This window comes from Ostrea edulis, chromosome 5 (genome assembly GCF_947568905.1).
Source record: "Ostrea edulis chromosome 5, xbOstEdul1.1, whole genome shotgun sequence".
NCBI lineage: Eukaryota > Metazoa > Mollusca > Bivalvia > Ostreida > Ostreidae > Ostrea > Ostrea edulis.
The window spans coordinates 23,475,246-23,496,328 of NC_079168.1; the positions used below are offsets into that span (position 1 = coordinate 23,475,246).

Consider the following 21,083-nt stretch of genomic DNA (forward strand, 5'->3'; position numbering starts at 1 on the left):
CCATGCAGGGGTCCGTGTTTGCCCAACCATCTATTTTGTATTGCCTATAGGATTTATGAGATTGATCACTGTTCGTTATCTTCACCTTTCATCTGTAAGAAAAAACTAAATGCATAGATCTAGGCCTCTACCGAAATTGTAAATTTTATGATCTCCGGGGTAAACGTACTGATTCCAAGGCGGGGCCAAACTTGGTATATATAATGTTTATGTGTAAACCATTTTTGAATGTTATTGATAGCATATATATTCTTTGATGCTTTGCTGTGGGCCTCTTGTTAGTTAGATATTTTAGATGAAATAATTCCAGTTCCATCCCCGCTAAGTTCTGTTTTATATGTCAGTATTGAAAAGATTAATCGGGGACGTGAACCGGAGTGATGACTTTCATGACGTACTAGGATTACTTTTCAATATTTACGTCCAATATTCGTGTTCATTATCATTGAAGACCGAATACTTACTTTGTATTGGATAGAAATAGATGTAAAATCAACGGAGTTCGAATTGACTGCTACGTAACATGGCTATCTTTAAAAACGAAATCATTTGAAGTTGCGAGTTTTCGGTTCACATGATTGTGGATTTGATAAATGTTTGAACAAAAATATACTGGGGAAATATGCTAGGAATTTTTTGATATTATGAATACAATGACCTGCGCCGTAAATTGAAGATTCTTATAAGGGGTGGATCTGTAGCTCTCTGGTATGACGAAATATTTTCCAAGAGAGCTACAGATCTACATTAGTGCAGATGTACACGTAATTCCGAATTGTCGGTACGCTTAGCATGGACTGTGTTGTATCTGTGTGTGTTTGATTAAATAAACCTGTATAACGACTTCATACATTTTTATGATAAAAGAAAACGCAAAGCTCTTGCATAATAAACTTATATGTACATTCGATTTATCATGTTGCGATGACTTTTTGTAAAGTTTGAACATGAATCAATTATCTGTGCGAGTTAGGATTTTACACCTACAATGTATGTATGCATGCTGAAATGAAATGAATTGTTTTTATTTTTTGATAATTGTCATATAAATGAAAGAAGTTCAGGTGGTTAAAACCTAACAGGCTTTAATAATTAATAATAATATTATACATGTAACGTACAGTGATCTGAACACGCTCACCGTTGCTTAGAGAAATTCTACCATGTCACTAGAAACGCTACATGTGGCTCTCTAGCGAAGCAGTAGAAATTCCTTACGAACTGTTCGCTACACTTCCTACGCTCAGGAAAGCTTCGTTCCGAAGCTTAGCATGGATCTTCTCTGATTTTTGGCATCTCTTCGGCAAAGGCATCCGCCCTTCACGACGGCAACCACTCTCGTCCCCGGACAAATCCTCGTCCGTACATGGAAACAAAGTCCCAGAGATATTCTATCTGAAGCAGGTCTCCCACCAAACATCAGTCACTACCCTGCCACAATTTTGTAAAGTGCAGTGGTTTGAACACGCTTGCCTTTGCTTTTGCGTGATCAAGAGAAATCACCACACAAAAAAAAACAAAAAAAAAAAAAAAAACTAGCTCAAGAGCGAGGCAGTAGAAGTTCCCTGTATAAATGCTAACAAGTCGATATTACATATATTTAACGATATTGTGCTTCCATACCATACGCAGGTTTAAATGTCCAAGTCAGCCGTTGATTGTGAAAGTCAGCCCTTCTCGCAAAAGTCCATTAGGAATACTTTAGTTAAGCATTCCAAACAATAAAAATGGAAAAAATTCAGCTCAAATCGTGTCCATATCCCCTTAATACTGCATCACTTATGAGATAATATCAGTGAACTATAATTTAATTTTACTGCGAATTACAAATAAGGACGCGCACAAGTTCAGTAGTTGGTATATAAGTAGATTACAGGTGGAAGAAGAAGAGCCTTTATCAAATCATATGTAATAAACAATGTAATTTACTGATTTTTCCTTTCAAATAGGAACATTCTATTTCTCTGTTAGTGTTAATTACAAATAATTGTTTCTAGACAGGGAAATGTTTATGAACTTCAGATGAAGGAGCTTTCAATTTTACTGTCCTCGGTTTGCTCGGCAAACCACTGCCTACTTTCCAGACTACTTAGAATGAAATTGTGATAAATTTTCACCCCCTCTGGACAGACAAATAACTCTTCCTCAGCCTTAAAATCGACAGCTTTATGTTCTCCTTCAAATATACGGTCTTTTCTCGATTCCTAAAAAAGCTTCTTTAACAAAACGAATAAAGCCTTCGGAGAGTATGGTACTTTTCATTAGATCCAAGGGGCCTCCGTGGCCGAGTGGTTGGAGCATCGCGCTCAAATATCATACGGCTATATCACTTCTGGTCGGCATGGGTTCGAATACCGCTCGCACAGGTAAGAGAGATTTTCCAGTTTATTTTTGGAAGGTCGGTGGTCTCTTCCCAGGTACATTGTATCTGGGTTCTTTCTTCTACCAGTAAAAACTGGGCGCCACCAGATGACTGAAAAATTGTTGAGTGTGGCGGAAAACAGCAAAACAAATAAACGATCCCGATAGTTTCCGAAGCTACACGATAAACGATTTTGACGATTAACGGAAAACCTGATACACACAATACACGATAGACCTGATAAACGGAAAACACGATAGAAAATGGAAAACCTGATAAACACGAAACGATAGGATACACGCACGATACGATAGGATACACACACGATAGGAATGTCAAAAAATAACGTTGCAGGTACTGTACAACCAACGAATCAATGTTCGCCGAGTGGGACGTAAAAGAGTGTCCCATATAAGGACCACTCTCGTGTCAACGATCACAAGCCCCTGGCACGCAAAAATGTCGTTTCTTTGGTTTTTCAATAACAATTAGACTCGTACCACCTTCACACTCACGGATTTTTTTTACGAGTCCTTACGGATCTCCGACTCGTAGTCAATCGCAAGTATTCGTAAATCACTCGTCGGTATCCGTTAATAAGTCGTCACAACTCGCACACACTCGTAAGGATCCGTGAAAGTAGGGACAAATTTTTTGACATGTCAAATATTTTTCCACGATTGTCCACGGATTTCATTTTCTGTAAATAACATGTAACAATCCGTAAGTATCGCAAGAACACGTAAACTGCTCGTAACAATCCGTAAAACACTCGAAAAACCCGTGAATGTGAAGGTACGAAATGCGAAGGTACCATTACTGGGAGCCGTCAGGGAAACTCAAAACTCAACAAAACCGATCAAATTTTATTGCAATTGGTTGTCGTTTGTCGTCGTGCGTTAACAATTGAACATTTTTAACTTCTTAATACCTACCAGTTCAATTCTTTTCAAATTTGGTATGAAACATATTTGAAACAAGGGGGTTAGAAATTGTAAATTTCAGGATTCCTGCACCCCTGGGGCCTTAGGGATGGGACAAAAACTACCCAAAATAGACCAATTTTCAAAAATCTTTTTCTCTAGAACTGCACATGTGTAAGAAAAACTAAATACTTAGTAATGTAGAGCAGGAAGGCCTTTACCAAAATTGTAAATTTCATGATCCCCAGGATAGGGGTTCTGACCCCAGGGCGGGGCCAAACTTGGTATATAATGTTTATGTGTAAAACACTTAAATAACAACTTCTTTAGTGCTATTGATACTAAATTGAAAGTAAATAGATATTTAGAAAGAACAGGTAGTCCTTTACCAAATTTTTAAATTTGATTATTCCAGGGGTAATGGTTTTGGTATCAGGGTAGGGCCAAAATGGTCACTATTAAATGAGTGAAAAATAGACATTTTTAACTTCTTGATAAATATCATTCCTATTCTTTTCAAATTTGGTACAAGGGGGACAGAAATTTTAAATTTCAGGATTCCTTGGGTCTTAGGGGTGGGGCAAAAACTGCTCAAAATAGACCAATTTTCAAAAATCTTCTCTAGAACTGCACATGTGTAAGAAAAACTAAATGCATAGTGATTTAGAGCAGGAAGGCTTCTACCAAAATTGTAAATTTCATGATCCCCGGGGTAGGGGTTCTGACCCCAGGGCGGGGTCTAACTTGTTATATAGTGTTAATGTGTAAAACACTTAGATAACATCTTCTTTAGTGCTATTGATATTAAATTAAAAGTAAATAAATATTTAGAAAGAACAGGTAGTTCTTTACCAAAATTGTAAATTTGATGACCCTAGGGGTAGGCGTTTTGATATCAGGGTGGGGCCAAAATGGTCAGTTATCAAATGTGTGAACAATAGACATTTTAAACTTCTTTTTGATAACTAACAGTCCAATTCTTTTCAAATTTGGTATGAAACATATTTGAAACAAGAGAAAATAAATTGTAAATTTCAGAATTCCTACAACCCTGGGGCAGGGCTACATGTAAAACTGCCCAAAATTGACCAATTTTCAGAAATCTTCTTCTCAAGAACCACACACGTGAAAGAAAAACTAAATGCATAGTGATGTAGAGGAGGAAGGCCTCTACTAAAGTTGTAAATTTCATTATCCCCGGGGTAGAGTTTCGGACCCCAGGGCGGGGCCAAACTTGGTATATAGTGTTTATGTGTAAAACACTTAAATTACATCTTCTTTAGTGCAATTGATATTAAAAGTAAATAGATATTTAGAAAGAACAGGTAGACCTTTACCAAAATTGTTGATACCTATTATTCCAATTCTTTTCAAATTTGGTATGAAACATATTTCGAACAACGGGAACTGAAATTGTACAATTTAGGACTCTTGCACCCCTGGGGCCTTAGGGGCGAGGCAAAAATTGACCAATTTTCAAACATCTTCTTCTCAAGAACCGCACACATGTAAGAAAAACTAAATGCATAGTGATGTAGAGCAGGAAAGCATCTACCAAAATTGTAAATTTCATGATCCCCGGGGTAGGAATTCTGACCCCAGGGCGGGGCCAAAATTGTTATATTGTGATAATGTGTAAAACACTTGAATAACATCTTCTTTAGTGCTATTTATATTAAATTAAAAACTAAATGGATAGAGCAGGTAGTATTTTACCAAAATTGTGTATTTGATGATCCCCTGAGTAAGGGTTCTAACCCCAGGGTAGGGCGAAACATAGTATTTATGTGCAAGTTTGCTGATACTGTATAAAATCTAAATGCATATTTAGGAAAAGCAGAAAAGGGTATACAAAAATTATGAATTTCATAACCCATGGTTATGACTTTAGGATGAGTCCAAATTAGTCGTATCGTTTGATGTTTTAATTTTAATGCACCTATTATTCAAAGCTTTTCATCAGTGTATGCACTTTGAGGGCAGCAAAGTTTTAAGAACACATCTTGTTTTATACTGTTGCTGAACATTGGAATTTAGCTTAGATATTCAGAACAGGATTTTTTTCTTCTAGATTTCATAGACCATGGAAGTAGTGATACTTTTTCACTAGTACTCAGGTGACCGATAAGGCCTGTGGGCCTCTTGTTTAATTAACCGCCGTAAAATTGCTTAATCGGCGTTAAACTCAAAACAAGCAAGCAATCTAAACTTGTTACGCAAATAGTATACTTATTATGAATTATGTTATCTAGGCAATTTGATTATGTTTTTTTTTTTTTTTTTAGAAAAAAAAATCCAAAAAAAGGTGATATAAATTTTATTACGGGACCCCTTTAGAAGTAAGCCATTTAAGGTATCACGCCGTTAATTATTTTCACTATTTATTACTATGGATGAAAAAAATCATTAAAAATCAGTTTGCAGATTGAAGCCGAATAACGCAGTCGGAAATGTTCTATGGTACTGAACTGGCCACTGTTAATAATGAATAGAAACAACTCGTCTATGCGTATGCCTGGAATTTTTTTATTAAGTCAATGATTGGCATCATGTGACTTCCTCATGTGTTTACTCAGAGAATATACTTTATACACTGTATCAGTTCAAATGATACATGTTTTCAAACAAATCTATGGAATGTGCTAGTGTTCATCATTGTCTTGCCGAATAAGTAGTTTCTCTAGGAAACAGCAGTTCAGCACAATGTCCAGCGAAACAGGAACATACCCACATTCTTCTCAGCGAGCTCGTGCATACACAAAAATATATGTACCCTTGAAACTATGACGTAACAGCAGATAACGTACAGATTGGCGCAAAAATTTAAATGTCGAAATTGGCTGCTACAGGTACTGAGTTCAATTGACTATTAAGTTCATTTTGATTGGAGAATTACCGATGTGATACCTTTAATTGGCTGTTATATATTATCCCAGGTAATAATTTAAATCGATCATAAAATGATCATTTCCAGAATATATATACAGTAATTCATTATAAGTTTTATTGTCATTCATTGTATTTAAAATATGCAATTATGTAATACCATCTGTGATACAAACTAAGATATAAAGTTGTGATGATAAAACACGATACATGTACCATCTGTTATACAAATTGAGATACATTTGATATGATACAATCTGTGACGAGCATGTTATGTCATCATTTTATATGTTGCTATTATCTGAATAAAGAATAAGAAAAGTCATAGGAATGGTGAATGTAACAGGTTTAGAGGTGTGAAAAGCACGTTAAATTTCATATCGTTCACAAATAATCACCATTTCAACACGTTAAATTAGTTCCGCCATCTTGCTCTCGGCAATGATTCCCAGGAGTTTTGAATTATGTTGTAGTTGACCAGGAAGACAATTAAAACGCCAATCTGTGTACGACTTATTCAGTTTGGAAAGAGATGTAATACATTTTTCTTTCTGCTGTACCTCCCGATAACAAAGAAACATTAAGAATAACGTGTATGATTTATCATACATTGTGAATTCAGGAACTATAGAGTTACGGACATCGTTCTCGAGTACCTTTGGGAAAAAACTACCACCTCTATCCAATTCCACCCCGCGGGAATAATAGCTTCGCATTAGGTCTGTAAAACTACAAGACGGTTTGCTTACATCGGATAGTAGAGACGTTGTATAAAATACATGTCCATTTAAAAAGCTTGTGGCAGGTAGTTTCTTGAGAACGGCTGCTAGGAGCTTTATCGCATGTTTAAATTTTCCTTGACAGTACCATAATGTAGCTAAATAAAGAGCTCCGGATGCATCGGAATGACGTGCCAAAATAAATGCTGCTTCTGCGGTCAGTAAACACTCTGTAAAACCATAGAGTAAGTATTTACCATACAGTATAACCCCTGCTCTTCTCATCAAAAGAGAGAAAAGGTAATGAAGCACCGCGATTTTTATATTGTCCCTCTCATTCGCTAAAAGATGAATGACTTTCAAAACGGACAGCATGCATTCATGGTACGTTGTGTGGTGTCCCTTCACGTGTAATAACGCAGACGACAGTGCAAGCAATTTTCTGAGAGTTGGTGGGTTTTGCTGTAATGTTGTAGGATTTGTTACAGACAGGAATTCCAAGTAACACAACACACCATAGGCTCCAGATTGGAGGATTTGCAAGAGTTTCTCCTCAATTTTGCACTTTTTCTCTACAACTCTTTTCTTTAGAAAAAGATTACATTCAGGAATAAAATAATTGGGGCACACTCCTTTTTTGACAAATAACAGAAGTCGTGTTAAACAAATCCAAAGGCAGTGAAAAATATTGCTTGGAATCCAAAAGTCAGAGTGGATATCTTCCAATACATGAAACAGAACTGTCTTCAAATGGTATGAACATAGTGTATCGTGAGTTTCGTCGCATATATTAATTTCAAAATATATTAGAATTTTTAATAATCCATAGCAACAAAATTGCACGTGATTTAATGAATGAACGATATGTTGTTCAAGGACTGAAAAAGACTTGAGCCATTGAATGCCCTTGATGTCACCTTCAGGAGGACCTTTGGCAACCACATGTATGGCAGTGATATTTTTCTCTAGAACTACTGATTTAATGTTGTTCCAAAAATTCGTCCGAAAACGTCTTAAGAATTGATTTGAAGAAATCGTATCGATCGGGAGAGCAGGACACATGTCGAATCCTGTTGGGTAATTCGTTGTAATACATGGCCCATCATTTCTTGCATCAACGTTTTTATTTATCAAATTTTTCACTCTATCGTTTAGATATTGAATTCTAGAAACACACACGCCGTCATCTACGGGTTTTGAACAACTATACGAATATGGTAGCAGCTTGCAAAAGCCTGGCTGGCAGTCTGCATCAGTCGCTATGAATGCACATTTTGTATTTGGGCACCCTTTGCAATGTATGACAACATTCAGATTTAAGCATGAAAACAATACATCAAGATCACTCCAGAAAAAATTGAACCCTTCACTGTTACTTCCAGAAATATAATCCCGAGTATGGTATGCGACGTTTTTCACTTCCTGATACACTTCCATAACGTCTCTCCGCATTTGAACTTCATCTTCTGTGCCTACGACTATTTCCAGACATTTCCAAAGTTCCTCCATATCTTTGATAAACAAACTGTGGTTTTCAGAAGTCAGTTCTACAATATACATTTAAACCAACTATTAATTTAAATTCGTTATTGGCACAACGCATCAACATGTACATGTAATGGTTATTGCCCAAAAGTAAACTATGATAATAATATGACACGATCTCGAGCAAAGAATAAGTCTTCCGTTCGATATTGAGATGATCAAACTCGATTTTTTCCATATCCTTCAACGGCCGGAGATTTTAATGACAATGCCGCTGAAAAAAGGGGGATCGTAAAGACACTCCTTTGAAATATGAACCCCTGTGTCAATACACTCTGCATCAAGGAAAAGCATAATATTTTAAAACAAGCATTCTGAGAGTATTGCATGGCAATACATAGTCCCCTACCGGTTGCCAAAATTATTGTACCGCAACAATATTCAAAGTTCATTATGTAAGTTATGGTAAAAGGGAAAATTGGGGACCCAGGATAGGAATGGGTGGAAATCAACTACTAATCGAGTGGAGATTAGACCAGGAAAAAAGACAAATTTATAATTAGGTTTAGGTCTTTAACCAAGTCAATAAACTGTGACATGTAGGTGATCATGAATAATTTACCTATATTGTAGTATTACTATGCTAGAAGTTTTAATGAGTGTAGTATTCTTATATGTACAGAAATAAGAAACTTGGATGTAAACTAACAATTCATGCTATTTTTCTAAGTCCAAGGACCATAACTAAATGGACAATTAACGCACCGAGATGAAATTCGAACTTAATCTGTAACTTGTTATGGCAAAGCAATGTACCAAATATCAAATCAATATCTGCAAGCACAACAAAAAAGAAGTCTGGAAAACTGATAATTCATGCAATTTTACTAAGTCCAGGGGCCATAACTAAGTGAAAAATCAACCGACCGGGACCCAATTCGAACTTGATCTGTAACTTGTTATGGCAAAGCTATGTACCAAATATCAAACGAATATCAGCAAGCACAACAAAATAAAGTCTGGAAAACTGATAATTCATGCTATTGTTCTTTAAGTCCAAGGGCCATAACTAAGTGAAAAATCAACGGACCGAGACGAAATCCGACCTTGATCTGTAACTTGTTATGGCAGAGCAACGTACCAAATATCAAATAAATATCTGCAAGAACAGAGAAAAAGTGTGGAAAACTGGACTGACGGACGGACAGACAGACAGACGGAGCGCAAACATAAAGTCCCTTTCGACTTCGTCGGTAGGGGATTAATAATGATCATCGGGATCAGCTACCATTGAGTTTTGTCTTTCTTTTGATGCCTGGATTGTGTGTGTGTCTATTTAGTAGAACGTATACCGGTCCAACTTTGAAGGGTATGCAAACGCAGAGACTGCTAGATGTTTTTTCGCGTTTTTCAAGATATATCTATAGAATTGGACAGAATAGAAAAGGACCGTTGTAATTTTAACAAATGCAACACAATCATTCACGACTAAATAGTTTTGTTAAGATTTTGAAATGGACATTTTCAGCCAAAGATGGGAGGGAGTTTTATTGTGCCACACCTGCTGTGACACGGGACCTCAGTTTTTTGCGGTCTCAACCGCCCCATTTAGTTGCCTCTTACGACAATCAAGGGGGTACTGAAAACCTATTCTAACCGGGATCCCCACGGGACCCGATTTAGTGAATTCGACATGTTGCGCATGCTTATATGCTCTAATTTGTCGAAAGTGTATCGCATCGAAAGTATTTCCTAATAGAAGTTTATTTACCTATACTGAATTGATATTAAGCTAAATAAACCAAGCAACACTTGTTTTCTAAACAAAACAGAAAAATGTATGTTGATGTTTAATTCCCCTCGGCCTCTTATTTAAGGGACTGACCTCTAAAACTTGATGTGGTCGAGTAGGTCTCGTCATTATTTACAACTTTTGTTTAACATAATGTTTTTAGTTTTCAAGATAGAAAGGATATTCAGTTTTAAGGGTCATTCCCTGAATTCCTTAAAAGGGAACTTAAGACCAAATTTAAGGATGACATATTGTCTTGAGTCACATTCTAATTAATTCATATTATATAATGCTTTACAAAATATTTTTCGTTTAAGAGATAGAAGGCATAAAATTTCATACATTATTCCTCCTTAAAATCCCTTATTATGTAATCAATGTTCATTTCTTTTTTTTCTTTTTTTTATTGGCTCTTTTTGGACATATATTATCATATAAACAGGATGTTACATGCAACTCCATATTTCAACAAACATGTTAAACACTGTGTGAAAATTAATAGCAATATTGTACAATTACTTGAAGATAAAGAGAGACTAGTATATGAAATATGCATAATTAATTCATTTAAGGAAGATACATCTTACATTGAAATTATTTTGTCTTCTATCTTTTTCCATACTTGGTTATAATAATCAAGATTTCTTCTGCCACAATAAATTGATTTTTTAACAAACAGTTTTCTTCTCAAAAATTGCAAAAAAATATATAAAGAAGGACCACTGTGCCCTGTATCTGAATTAAACACAAACTGTATATAATATTTAGAAAGCAGTATACAATAATTCAGACTTTCACACTTTTCTTCATAAAATCCAAATATTATGTCTTGATAAGAGATATCATTTATATAAGTAATGTTTAATCTATTCCACCAAGTTTGGAAATGCTTCCAATAAGTACCAACATATTCACAAAAGTAAAACCTGTGCTCTATTGTATCTAAATTTCCACATAATATACAAGAAGGTGATGTTTTAATTTTCATTGCATACAGCAATTTGTTGTGTGCTAAAAATCTGTGAATTAATTTATATTGAAAAGATTGTAATGATGTTTCCATTGATATTGTGAAAGGTAACTTGTAAATACTCTCTAACTCTTGCTGTGTTAATTTTGAATCAAAAATATTTTCCCATTTTGGTATACATGTTGGTAATTCTGCTATACTTTCCATCAAAATCCAGTAAAAATCTTTACAAGTCATGTTTGATATGGGACTCCTATTACCATTGAAACTCAGTATAAGCGTATTTCTATTTATAAAAGAATTATCATTTTGTCGAATATGCTTTCTCCAACTGTAGGGTATTGCATTTCTTAAACAATAGTATTCAAAAAAAGATATGTTTAAATTGTGTGTTTCACTTAATTTTTCATGGCTAAGGAAGTCTTTATCTCTATCTACAATATCTCCAATATATAAAATACCCCTTTCATACCACTTCTTCCAAAAAACCTCTTTATTGTCAATTTTAATATTGTCATTAAACCATAAACTTTCTTTAAAAACGACTGGTTCAACATTTACAATATGTCTGAATTCTCTCCATGTACTAAAAATATCACTGTAAAACTTTGGCAAAAAAGTATCAATGTCTAAATGATTCATGCATCCTCTAGAGATAATAAAGTCATTTAATTCAATATCTTGCAAGTAAAATTGAATTATGCTTCTTAATTTTGATTTTATATTAGTGAAAATTCTTTTTACCCAGCCTAATCTTAATGATTTGACCTGTATATCAAATTTAGGTACTTTCAAACCCCCTTTACTAATTTTTTGACTGCTTACTGTACTTTTTACTTTTGGCTTTTCATTATTCCAAATATAGGCATTTATTTCTTTTTCTACTTCTTTAATTAATTCTGACGAGAAAGGGAGAACTTGCGCTTCATAAATGAGTTTAGGGATTGCCAGTGTTTTTGTTATTAGGATTTTACCAATAAGAGTTAGATTCCTCATTTTCCATAAATTTAATGTTAATTTCAATTCTTCTAGTTTTGTATTAAAATTCTTTCTTAACATTTCTTCTTCACCTTTTGAACTAAACCATATTCCTAATGTAAAAAATTGACCTTTTGACCACTTAACAGGTAAGATTCCTGGTCTGAAATTTTTACAACTTCCAATCCAAACTGCTTCTGTTTTATCTAAATTAATTTTGAGTCCAGAACAATGTTTAAAATTTTGAATGATGTTTAGTAATTCAATTCCAGATTTCTCATCACTTAAAAAACAGGTAGTGTCATCTGCTAGTTGACTTATCTTAAATTCTGTTTCACCAATTCTGATTCCATGAACATTTTTGTTTTCTCTTATTCTTATTGCAAGCAACTCAACACAAAGAATGAAAAGATATGGAGAAAGGGGACAACCTTGCCCGACTCCTCTACTTATTTTGAAAAAAGGGGTTGAGAATCCGTTGTTTATAACACAGCTTGAGATATCTGTGTATAGTATCTTAACCCAGAGTCTAAAACTTTCTCCAAACCCAAATGTATCTAATACTTTATCCAAGAAATTCCATTCTACAGTGTCGAATGCCTTCTCAAAATCAACTAAAAGAATTAAACCAGGAATGTTTTTTAGACTTGTATAGTGTATAAGATCAGAAATAGTTCTAATGTTTTCTCCAATAAATCTGTTCTCTATATATCCAGTTTGATCAGTGTCTACAATTTGAGGTAAAAACTGTTTAATTCTTCTAGCAAATACTTTTGATAAAATTTTGTAGTCAAAGTTAAGAAGTGATATTGGTCTCCAGTTTTTAAGTACAGTCCTATCTTTATCTTTTTTAGGTACAAGAGTTATGATGCTTTTTCTTTGATCTATGGAAAGTTTGTGTTTTTGGATACTTTCATTCAGGCTGTCAATTATTAATTCTGAAATTTCTTTCCAAAAATACTTATAAAATTCCATTTGGAAACCATCAGTGCCAGGCGATTTATTGCATTTAAAAGTGTTTAGTATAGCTTCACATTCATGAACTGTAGTAGGTCCTTCACAAGACAAGGAATCCTCTTTTTCAAGTTTTTGAATATTCATATTGTAAGTAAATTGATCAATATAATTCTTATAGTCACAATAATCTAAATCTGATGTGTATAACTTTTCAAAAAATGATTGTTCTTCTTTTAATATTTTCTCTCTTCCTTCCAAAACCCCTTTATTTGACGTTATTGTAGATATGTATTTATTTTTATAGTTTCTTTTTTCTAAGGAGAGAAAATATTTAGTACACTTTTCTCCTTCTTCACACCACTTTGCTTTTGATCGAAGAATAATACCTCTTGTTTTATTTTCATTTAACAATTCCAACTTTTCTTTAATTTCATTATATTTATTTACATTTTCTTCCGTAGGATCTTCCGACATTTTTCGTTTTTGATCATCAAGTTCCTTAGCTATGTTTTCTTCATCTTTTCTTAGTTTGCGAGCTTTAAGTTTTGAAAATTTTACTATAAACCCTCTGAGTTCACATTTTATGGTGTCCCATTTTAGTTGTTTATCATTCATAAAAAAATATTTCTCTTTTAGCTGTAAAATGTTTTGTTTTGTTTTCAACACAAACTCTTCATCTTCTAATAGGGATGAATTAAATTTCCAAAAACCGGGGCCTCTATCTTCGAAACCTTTACCCTTTATATTCAAAGTAATTACACTATGATCAGTTTTTATGGATGGTTTAATACTTGTTTTGCAAAGTGGTGCAAGAAAAGCAGGAATTAAGAAAAAATCTAATCTTGATAATATTATAGGATTTTTCCGACTAAACGTAAATAGCATACCATTTGGATTTTGTTCTCGCCATATATCTACAAGGTTTAAATCTTTTATTGAAGATATAAGATTGTCTCTATATTTAGATTTTCCTTCAATACACCCCCCTTTCTTATCCAAATTTGGGTTCAATGTAATATTGAAGTCACCACCTAGAATCAGATTCTGAGAACTCTCTTCTTCTAAGTGATTTAAGATGTTGTTTAAAAATTCATTCTGTTCTGATGGGTTATCCTTAGTTGGTGCATACACATTTGATAAAATAAATTCTGTTTTATCTAATTGTACAAAAACTTGTAGAAATCTACCAGCATTGACACATGTATGTTTTAATAGAGGGCGAAGCCCTCTCACGGCCCGAAGGGCCGTGAGAGCGGAGCTCTCCCTATAGGTAACACGTATATACATGTTTAAAAGGAAAATATAGGGAAATAATGAAAAATTAAACCATACCTATGGAACTTGAAAAGTTTGGTACTAATGGCGTCGATTCGAATATTATCGCGTGGACATGTATTTCTCCATTTTGAATCTCGTCTACCCTAGTTCACGTCGTTCTGAGATGTTACATAAAATTCTTAAAAGCATGTAAATCTTATTTTCTTAATCATGTATAATCACTCCACGATTAATGCCATGTTTGTTGTTGTGGTTCAAACGCTATGTTTGTAAATTTCCTAAATAATGACGCTGAATATGACGTCACAATGTACTGTTTACATCAATTGCGTTATATTTCCCGCGTTCAATATGTAGGCGGATCAAATATCCAAAATTAGGATGCTTTGATACAGTTCCGTCCTCGTGCTAACTTCGGGTTGTCTTTGTTCTGTTTTGGATATAGATACCAATGCCAAAATTTGTTTGCTTCGCCCTCAAACACGGTCACGCCGTAAAACATATTATCTTATACTCAACATTATGTGGAAATAAAATTGCTACACCTTTACTATTTGATTCTCCATGATTAAATATGATATCCGAGTTCCATTCGTTTATCCATTTTGATTCATCTTGTGCAGTTGAGTGTGTTTCTTGTAAATAAACAAAGTGGCCTTGAAAATTCTCTTTAAAAAATGTAAACAATGTTTTTCTTTTACTTGGTGAGTTTAGGCCTCTTACATTTAACGATATGCAGGATAAGTTAAAAGACATTACGATTTGCGTTGAAATGTTTAAAGCACACACAGTAATTCAGAGTAAATTCGTGATAAAATGGGTTGCATGCACATGTATTCGATAGATTGAACTTGCTTGGAGCCAAGTAAATAACAGTGGGGGGACCCCGAACAAAAGAAATCAAAAAGAAAAAACACATATGTACAGATGAATATACTGTACGTAATCAAATGTATAACTGACTAAACAGAACATACTTGACCAACCTTGTGAAGTTTTCACATCTGCATGTTTATATACTGGAAGCTTTAAATGAAAGCTAAATATAAGAACCAGTATGTTATAATTCATGGAAATTAAATATCCGGAATAATACACTTCGTGGAAAATAAATATCCGGATTAATACAAAATATTACATGTTATGTACATTCTATGCATGACGTATTTGCGTGGAACTACTAAATAGAGTTACACATGTATAAACATAAATTTGACATTTCATCAATATTTCATCAACTAATCTGAAGGCCAGGGATGGTAACAAAAAGCTGAAAGGGGGGGGGGGGGGGGTTAATATCAGTTGGCATTAATCAAAATAATTAAAACTGGTATATGTGCAAAAATAAACAATATAAATAAACAATGTAATTTCTTTCACCGCTGGGAGGTGTATGGAATCGATAAGTGAGTATTTCTAAGTTTTCAATATCTTTGTCACATATATCTAAACAATGTCTATGCGAATTTTATCAATACACTGTCGATGTTTACCCCAATGTTTCACCTCGGTGCGCGAGAACAATGTCTGCCGCGAGGTTTTCCATAATTTGGAATCTACGATAGCCAAGATATTTTCCGAAGAATCTAGAGATGATACATGTCATGTCTGTAACATGGAGAGATTGGAGATCTTTAAGAAGTCTTCTCCCAGCCCCGTGCTCACCATCGTCGTTATACCCCTCGTGGATCAAACCGTTTTTGTCTGTGAATCGATATACCAATATATTGTGATCCGCGTTTGAGTAATTTGAGTCCATAACAACTTTTTTATAGAAGTTTCTGACCTGGTTAAAGGTCGCTGTGGTAGATGCCGCGATTTTAAAATCGTTCCCTTCTGTGGAGGTTTCTAGTGTCGACATCTGGATCTGTTGAAGTGCCTCTTTTTCTGCTTGATCCACTAGCAAAATGTTTTCAGGCTTTGGTTTTAACACTTTTTCTTTGTATGTGTTTCCGTTAGGAAAAACTAACTTGTCTCCTACGAAACGTGTTTTCACATTCTCTTTCCAATACCGGTTACTTATTTCTTGGAGTTTTTTCCGATTTTCAGCTACCTCTACTGGTCTTTGTGGGGTAATGTAGAAAGGTGTATTTGATTGTTCTGTAGAGCCAGACCCTTCGCTATTTCTTTTGTCTTTCTGTGCTTGGAGGACTTTCTCCTTATCAGTAAATTTCTCTAGTCGACCCGTAATAGTTCTTGGTCTACCCGGATTTTTAGGCCCGTTTCGATGTATGTTTGCAAAAGTTGTTTCGACTCCCAGGTATTCTTTAATCAATTGTGGGATTTTCTTGAAAAGATTTTCATTCTCTTCTTCGGGTAAATTGTGAATGAGTAAGTTCTGCTTCATTGATCTTGACTTTAAATCTGTGATCTCGCTTTGCTGTTTTCTGACGGTTCTGTCTAAGTTAATAACTACAGATTTTAACATATCTATATCTTCTTTCAACATTTTGTTCTCTTGCTTCAGTACCTGAATGTTTCCTGAGTCCACTTCTTGTTGTTCAGCAATATGAGAGATACGGAAGTCGAAACCATCTTCCTCCCACAGGTCATTCTTAATGTTCTTTATATCTTGAGTTAGTTCTTTGATCACTCTGAGAGATTCCGATAATTCCCCCAATGTTGTTTGTATATTAGGTATTGCTTGCATCGTGCTTATTATCTCCTGCGTTAGCGTAGGTGCGGTGGATATACCCGGGTCTGTGACATTCACTGGGCCGTGACTGCTAGCACTGTTTGTGACTGACGACTTCTCACGACTTCTACTCAGGCTCATTTTAAGAAATTTCGAACAAAATCACTATATTTTCAATTTCACAAGTAAAATCACTTTCCAGGTATCCAAATTAACTTCTGAACGGTCTGGCTCAAATATATGTAATCCCACACACAGAAAACTCACATTATTTGGTCAAAATGTTGGAGCTCAGAAAAACATGACTACCTGGCTCTGATCATGTGTCACTGACCAAGTCTATGTCAAATGTTCATTTCGCTGGCATTAGCAATTGCAAAACGTCAAAACCAACAACGTTGCTTCAATGATGCTTAACAAATTCTTCTTAGTTTTTGAGATATTCAGAAAATACATCTGACCCATCTCGGTCCTTTATTTGAAAGGCTGTCCCCTAAAACTTGATACGGTGTAATAGGTCTCGTCATTATGTACAACTTTTGTTCTATGAAAGGTGAAGATAACAAACATCGATCAATCTCATAACTCCTATAAGCAATAATAATACAAAATAGAGAGTTGAACAAACATGAACCCCCTGACAACGGTATACCAATGATGACATCAGTTGTATATATTGGGTTCAAACTTCGAATGAATACCTTAGAGGCTAAGTGGGCCTCTGAATAAGAAATCCTGTTAACCCATATGAAATTTAGTAGCCCACACATATCATGAAATTGAATAACATGGTTTTTTACAAGAAAAAAGAAACACCAGGTCACATTGCAATTTATTTTAAAAAATTAAAATATCAATATTTAAATTCTGTTTCCTTCTCCGTAATTCTTTTAAATACCTCTCTCATTTCGTCAACCTAGCAAAAAGATCAGAGTTCATGGACTTTATATGATATTCGCGGCGTCTGACTTTAACACACGTTTCTTCAAACTTTTAATGTGATTTCAAAATTTCTCAGCTTTACGATGCTGTCAAGTTTATAACTTGGAAATGCTGTCACAACGATTGGACTTTTTGTGTCATGTTTTGTACACACAGCACATCATCCCCTTTTCGCAGTCATCGAGCCATATTCTCCCCTTCTTTCCACTTTAGTAAAAGCAGACGCTTTCTTTTCGTTTGAAATAACCCTTGCGATGTTCAACTTCTGGTTTAAATACATTTTGGAAGGTTTGATACCCCAGAAATATCTCGCCAAGTGGCAAAACCTCAACCGGAAATTGAACTTCAATTATAATACGACTCGGATCGGTCGGAAAGAAAAATGTTGATCGGACAATTACGGTCGCCAAGTGGACGACGAGAACGGAAATTTTGGGTGCCCACAAGCAAAGTTTAGTCGCCAATGCGAGTGAGTGAGCGGTAATTTGGAACCCTGTAATTATTTTAGATATATATAATTATATAGATTTGTCTAAAAATGCCGTAAACAGTTGTGATGTTTTTTCGAGTCCTAGTGAGCTCTAACGTTTTTTGACTTAAAGAAATTTAAATAGAAGTCTCCACATCTATGTATTCAACTTTACAATCCCTAATAAAAATCAGCTCTATATCTTAAATAGTTTCCGAGAACACTCGGGGACAAAATGACCCTCTAAAATTCGAAAAAACGTCAATATCTTACGTAATAATTGACGTAATCAAAATAAAAAAAAATCAAATGAATATCTATCATCCCTGAAAATTTGATCCAAAAAAATCGCGTCCACAAAATTTTTAAGAAAAAAAATATTATTAAAGAGAAAAAAACTTACATGTACAATAACAAAACGAAACGGAAGACCTTAATGATAACAGCAATAAATGAGAGAGCGGTTATTCGTCTCTTACATACACATGTACGTGTAATGAATGTAAATGTCACAATGGTTGATATTATTGTCTCCATTTGTTAAAACATTGGTGGTGCGACAAATGTTAAAATAGAAAGTAAATCAAAGAAAGCAAATAATCACAACGTGATGCTGTTTCCCTGGTTGTCCAACCCACGGAGGTGTCGTTTTCCAAAAAATGAAAAGCTTTGAATTCTGTCAATCAGCAGACATTCAAGATGGGTGGGATTGATCTATTTTTACTTCACATAAGTCGGGGCATACGATATATATATACGCTATCCACATTGTATCTTTACGATAATTTTCATCTGATTATATTGATTGATTTTATATTGTTTAATGTCCCTCTCGAGAATCTTTCAATTATATGCAGACATCACCATTGCCGGTGAAGTGCTGCAACAATTTAAGTCTATGGTCGACGCTTGCGGCCTTTATAACTTAACACATTAATCAAAATGCAAATCTTGCGAACTGCCATGGTTTAATATGTCAAACACTTCTGAAGATATTTTAAAATCATCCCTTAAACATTCAAACCTGCTTACCATATCATTTCAATTTTCAATCGCTGTCATTCTACATATACCGGTACAGTGAATTATACCAGAAGTGGGATCAGGTGCCTAAAAAGAGTAAACATCCCCTGTCGACCGGTCAAACCCACCGTGATTGGCAAAACAAATGACAATAATTTTTTAATCCAAAATTGCATGTTTGCCTTTTTTTTTTAAACATCTGAACTTGTTACGTATTTCTTTCAAACTGAGATCATTTCATGCTGATTTTAGAAAGTCTTTCAAGGTAAAGTGGGACACATGAAACCTGGTTATTGATAGTTCATTCTTATCGTATAATGCATATTATAGTATATACATATTTCAAGCAAAGTACAAAAATATGTGTATATTTAGAAGTGCATATGTATATATAATGTGAAAAGTATTTAATTTCAAAAGATGATGTGAGAGAGAGAGAAGGAGAAAGAGGGGGAAATTTTGCCTGATCCACTGATCAGTCTCAATCATTTCATGTAAAGCAATTGTTTTCTGTTAACATTACATAATTAAAGCAAGTCACAAATATTCTACCAGTATTTCTCATATTCAGTATATTTACAACTTATTAGCAGCAGAGATTTTTCTATATAGAATCTATCAATAATATGTTTTTTCCACAACACAAACATTTAGTTTTTGGAGTCATGTTATACCTACTTGCAAATATGAAAGGCGAAGATAAGGAACAGTGATATATAGAATCTATCAATAATATGTTTTTTCCACAACACAAACATTTAGTTTTTGGAGTCATGTTATACTTACTTGCAAATATGAAAGGCGAAGATAAGAAACAGTGATATCAATCTCATAACTCCTATAAGCAATACAATATAGATAGTTGGGCAAACACGGACCCCTGGACACACCAGTGGTGGGATCAGGTGTCTAGGAGGAGTAAGCATCCCCTGTTGACCGGTCACACCCGCCGTGAGCCCTATATCCTGGTCAGGTAAACGGAGTTATCCGTAGTCAAAATCAGTGTGCCAAGAACGGCTTAACAATCGGTAAGAAACACGTCAGACAGCATTTGACCCAATGATAGGTTGTATTGACGAACTAGATTGTTATAACGACCATAGAATATGTGTCGCAGTCTGTATAATGGAATGACAACGTGTTGTAAAGTTCTAATGAGATACAAATGCCTTGAAATGGAGTTTTATCATTTGTTTCGTGGATTTATCAGAATAAACAGAATCTTATATTTTCGGTAAGTGCACCGATACAATGTACCTGTTGAACAGATGTCCGCATTTGATGCGGGTTGTGTGTTGTTTGTTTGTTTTTTGTGGCGAGTATGCCATGTACATTACAAATTATGCATGTGGCATACACCAGTATTATATATAATATATTGTGCTCTTTGCTTATTCCATTCTATCAGTTTGTAATTAGCAAATTATTTCTCCGCATTTGTATGTATTTTATAAGAAACTGCAAATACTTTCGAGTATGCAAGAAAAGCTTTTTGTTTTTGCATTCCTCACGGAAAAGTTTGTAAACCGAGGCCTTACACTCGTTGTGTCATAAACAAAACTTGTACGAGTATCCATCGGCGGTTGATTTTGCTGTTGGGGCGGATCCTCAAATTTGACAGTACATTGGAATTCTTTTGGCCTTGTGCCACTTTCCGTTGAGCA

At 34.7% G+C, this 21,083-nt stretch overlaps 2 protein-coding genes across 3 annotated transcripts; both read right to left on the reverse strand.

Annotated features, from left to right (window-relative positions):
• Positions 1-5,852: 5,852 nt before the first annotated feature.
• Positions 5,853-15,623, reverse strand: LOC125649625 (uncharacterized). Of its 2 annotated transcripts, none has more exons than XM_056164454.1 (2): positions 15,337-15,623; positions 5,853-8,437 (listed from the first exon to the last, which is right to left on the reverse strand). In XM_056164454.1, the coding sequence occupies exons 1-2, from the start codon at positions 15,419-15,421 to the stop codon at positions 6,582-6,584; spliced, it is 1,941 nt and encodes a 646-aa protein (XP_056020429.1). In that variant the 5' UTR covers positions 15,422-15,623; the 3' UTR covers positions 5,853-6,581. The 2 variants fall into 2 exon arrangements, with proteins under 2 accessions (XP_056020429.1, XP_056020428.1); XM_056164453.1 differs by having other exon boundaries at positions 15,328-15,623.
• A 216-nt stretch (positions 15,624-15,839) lies between these two features.
• On the reverse strand, positions 15,840-17,126 carry LOC125682717 (uncharacterized). The gene has a single exon (XM_056166026.1). It carries the CDS (start codon positions 17,124-17,126, stop codon positions 15,840-15,842), a length of 1,287 nt encoding a protein of 428 aa, XP_056022001.1.
• Positions 17,127-21,083: the final 3,957 nt, after the last annotated feature.

Coding starts and splice junctions, on each gene's coding strand:
- LOC125682717 (XM_056166026.1), bottom strand. CDS start 17,126: ATGAGCCTGAGTAGAAGTCGTGAGAAGTCGTCAGTCACAAACAGTGCT.
- LOC125649625 (XM_056164453.1), bottom strand. CDS start 15,421: ATGAATTATAACATACTGGTTCTTATATTTAGCTTTCATTTAAAGCTT. Junction 8,438..15,327: donor AACTTCACAAGGTTGGTCAA/GTATGTTCTGTT, acceptor TGTATATTGTAG/AACTGACTTCTGAAAACCAC.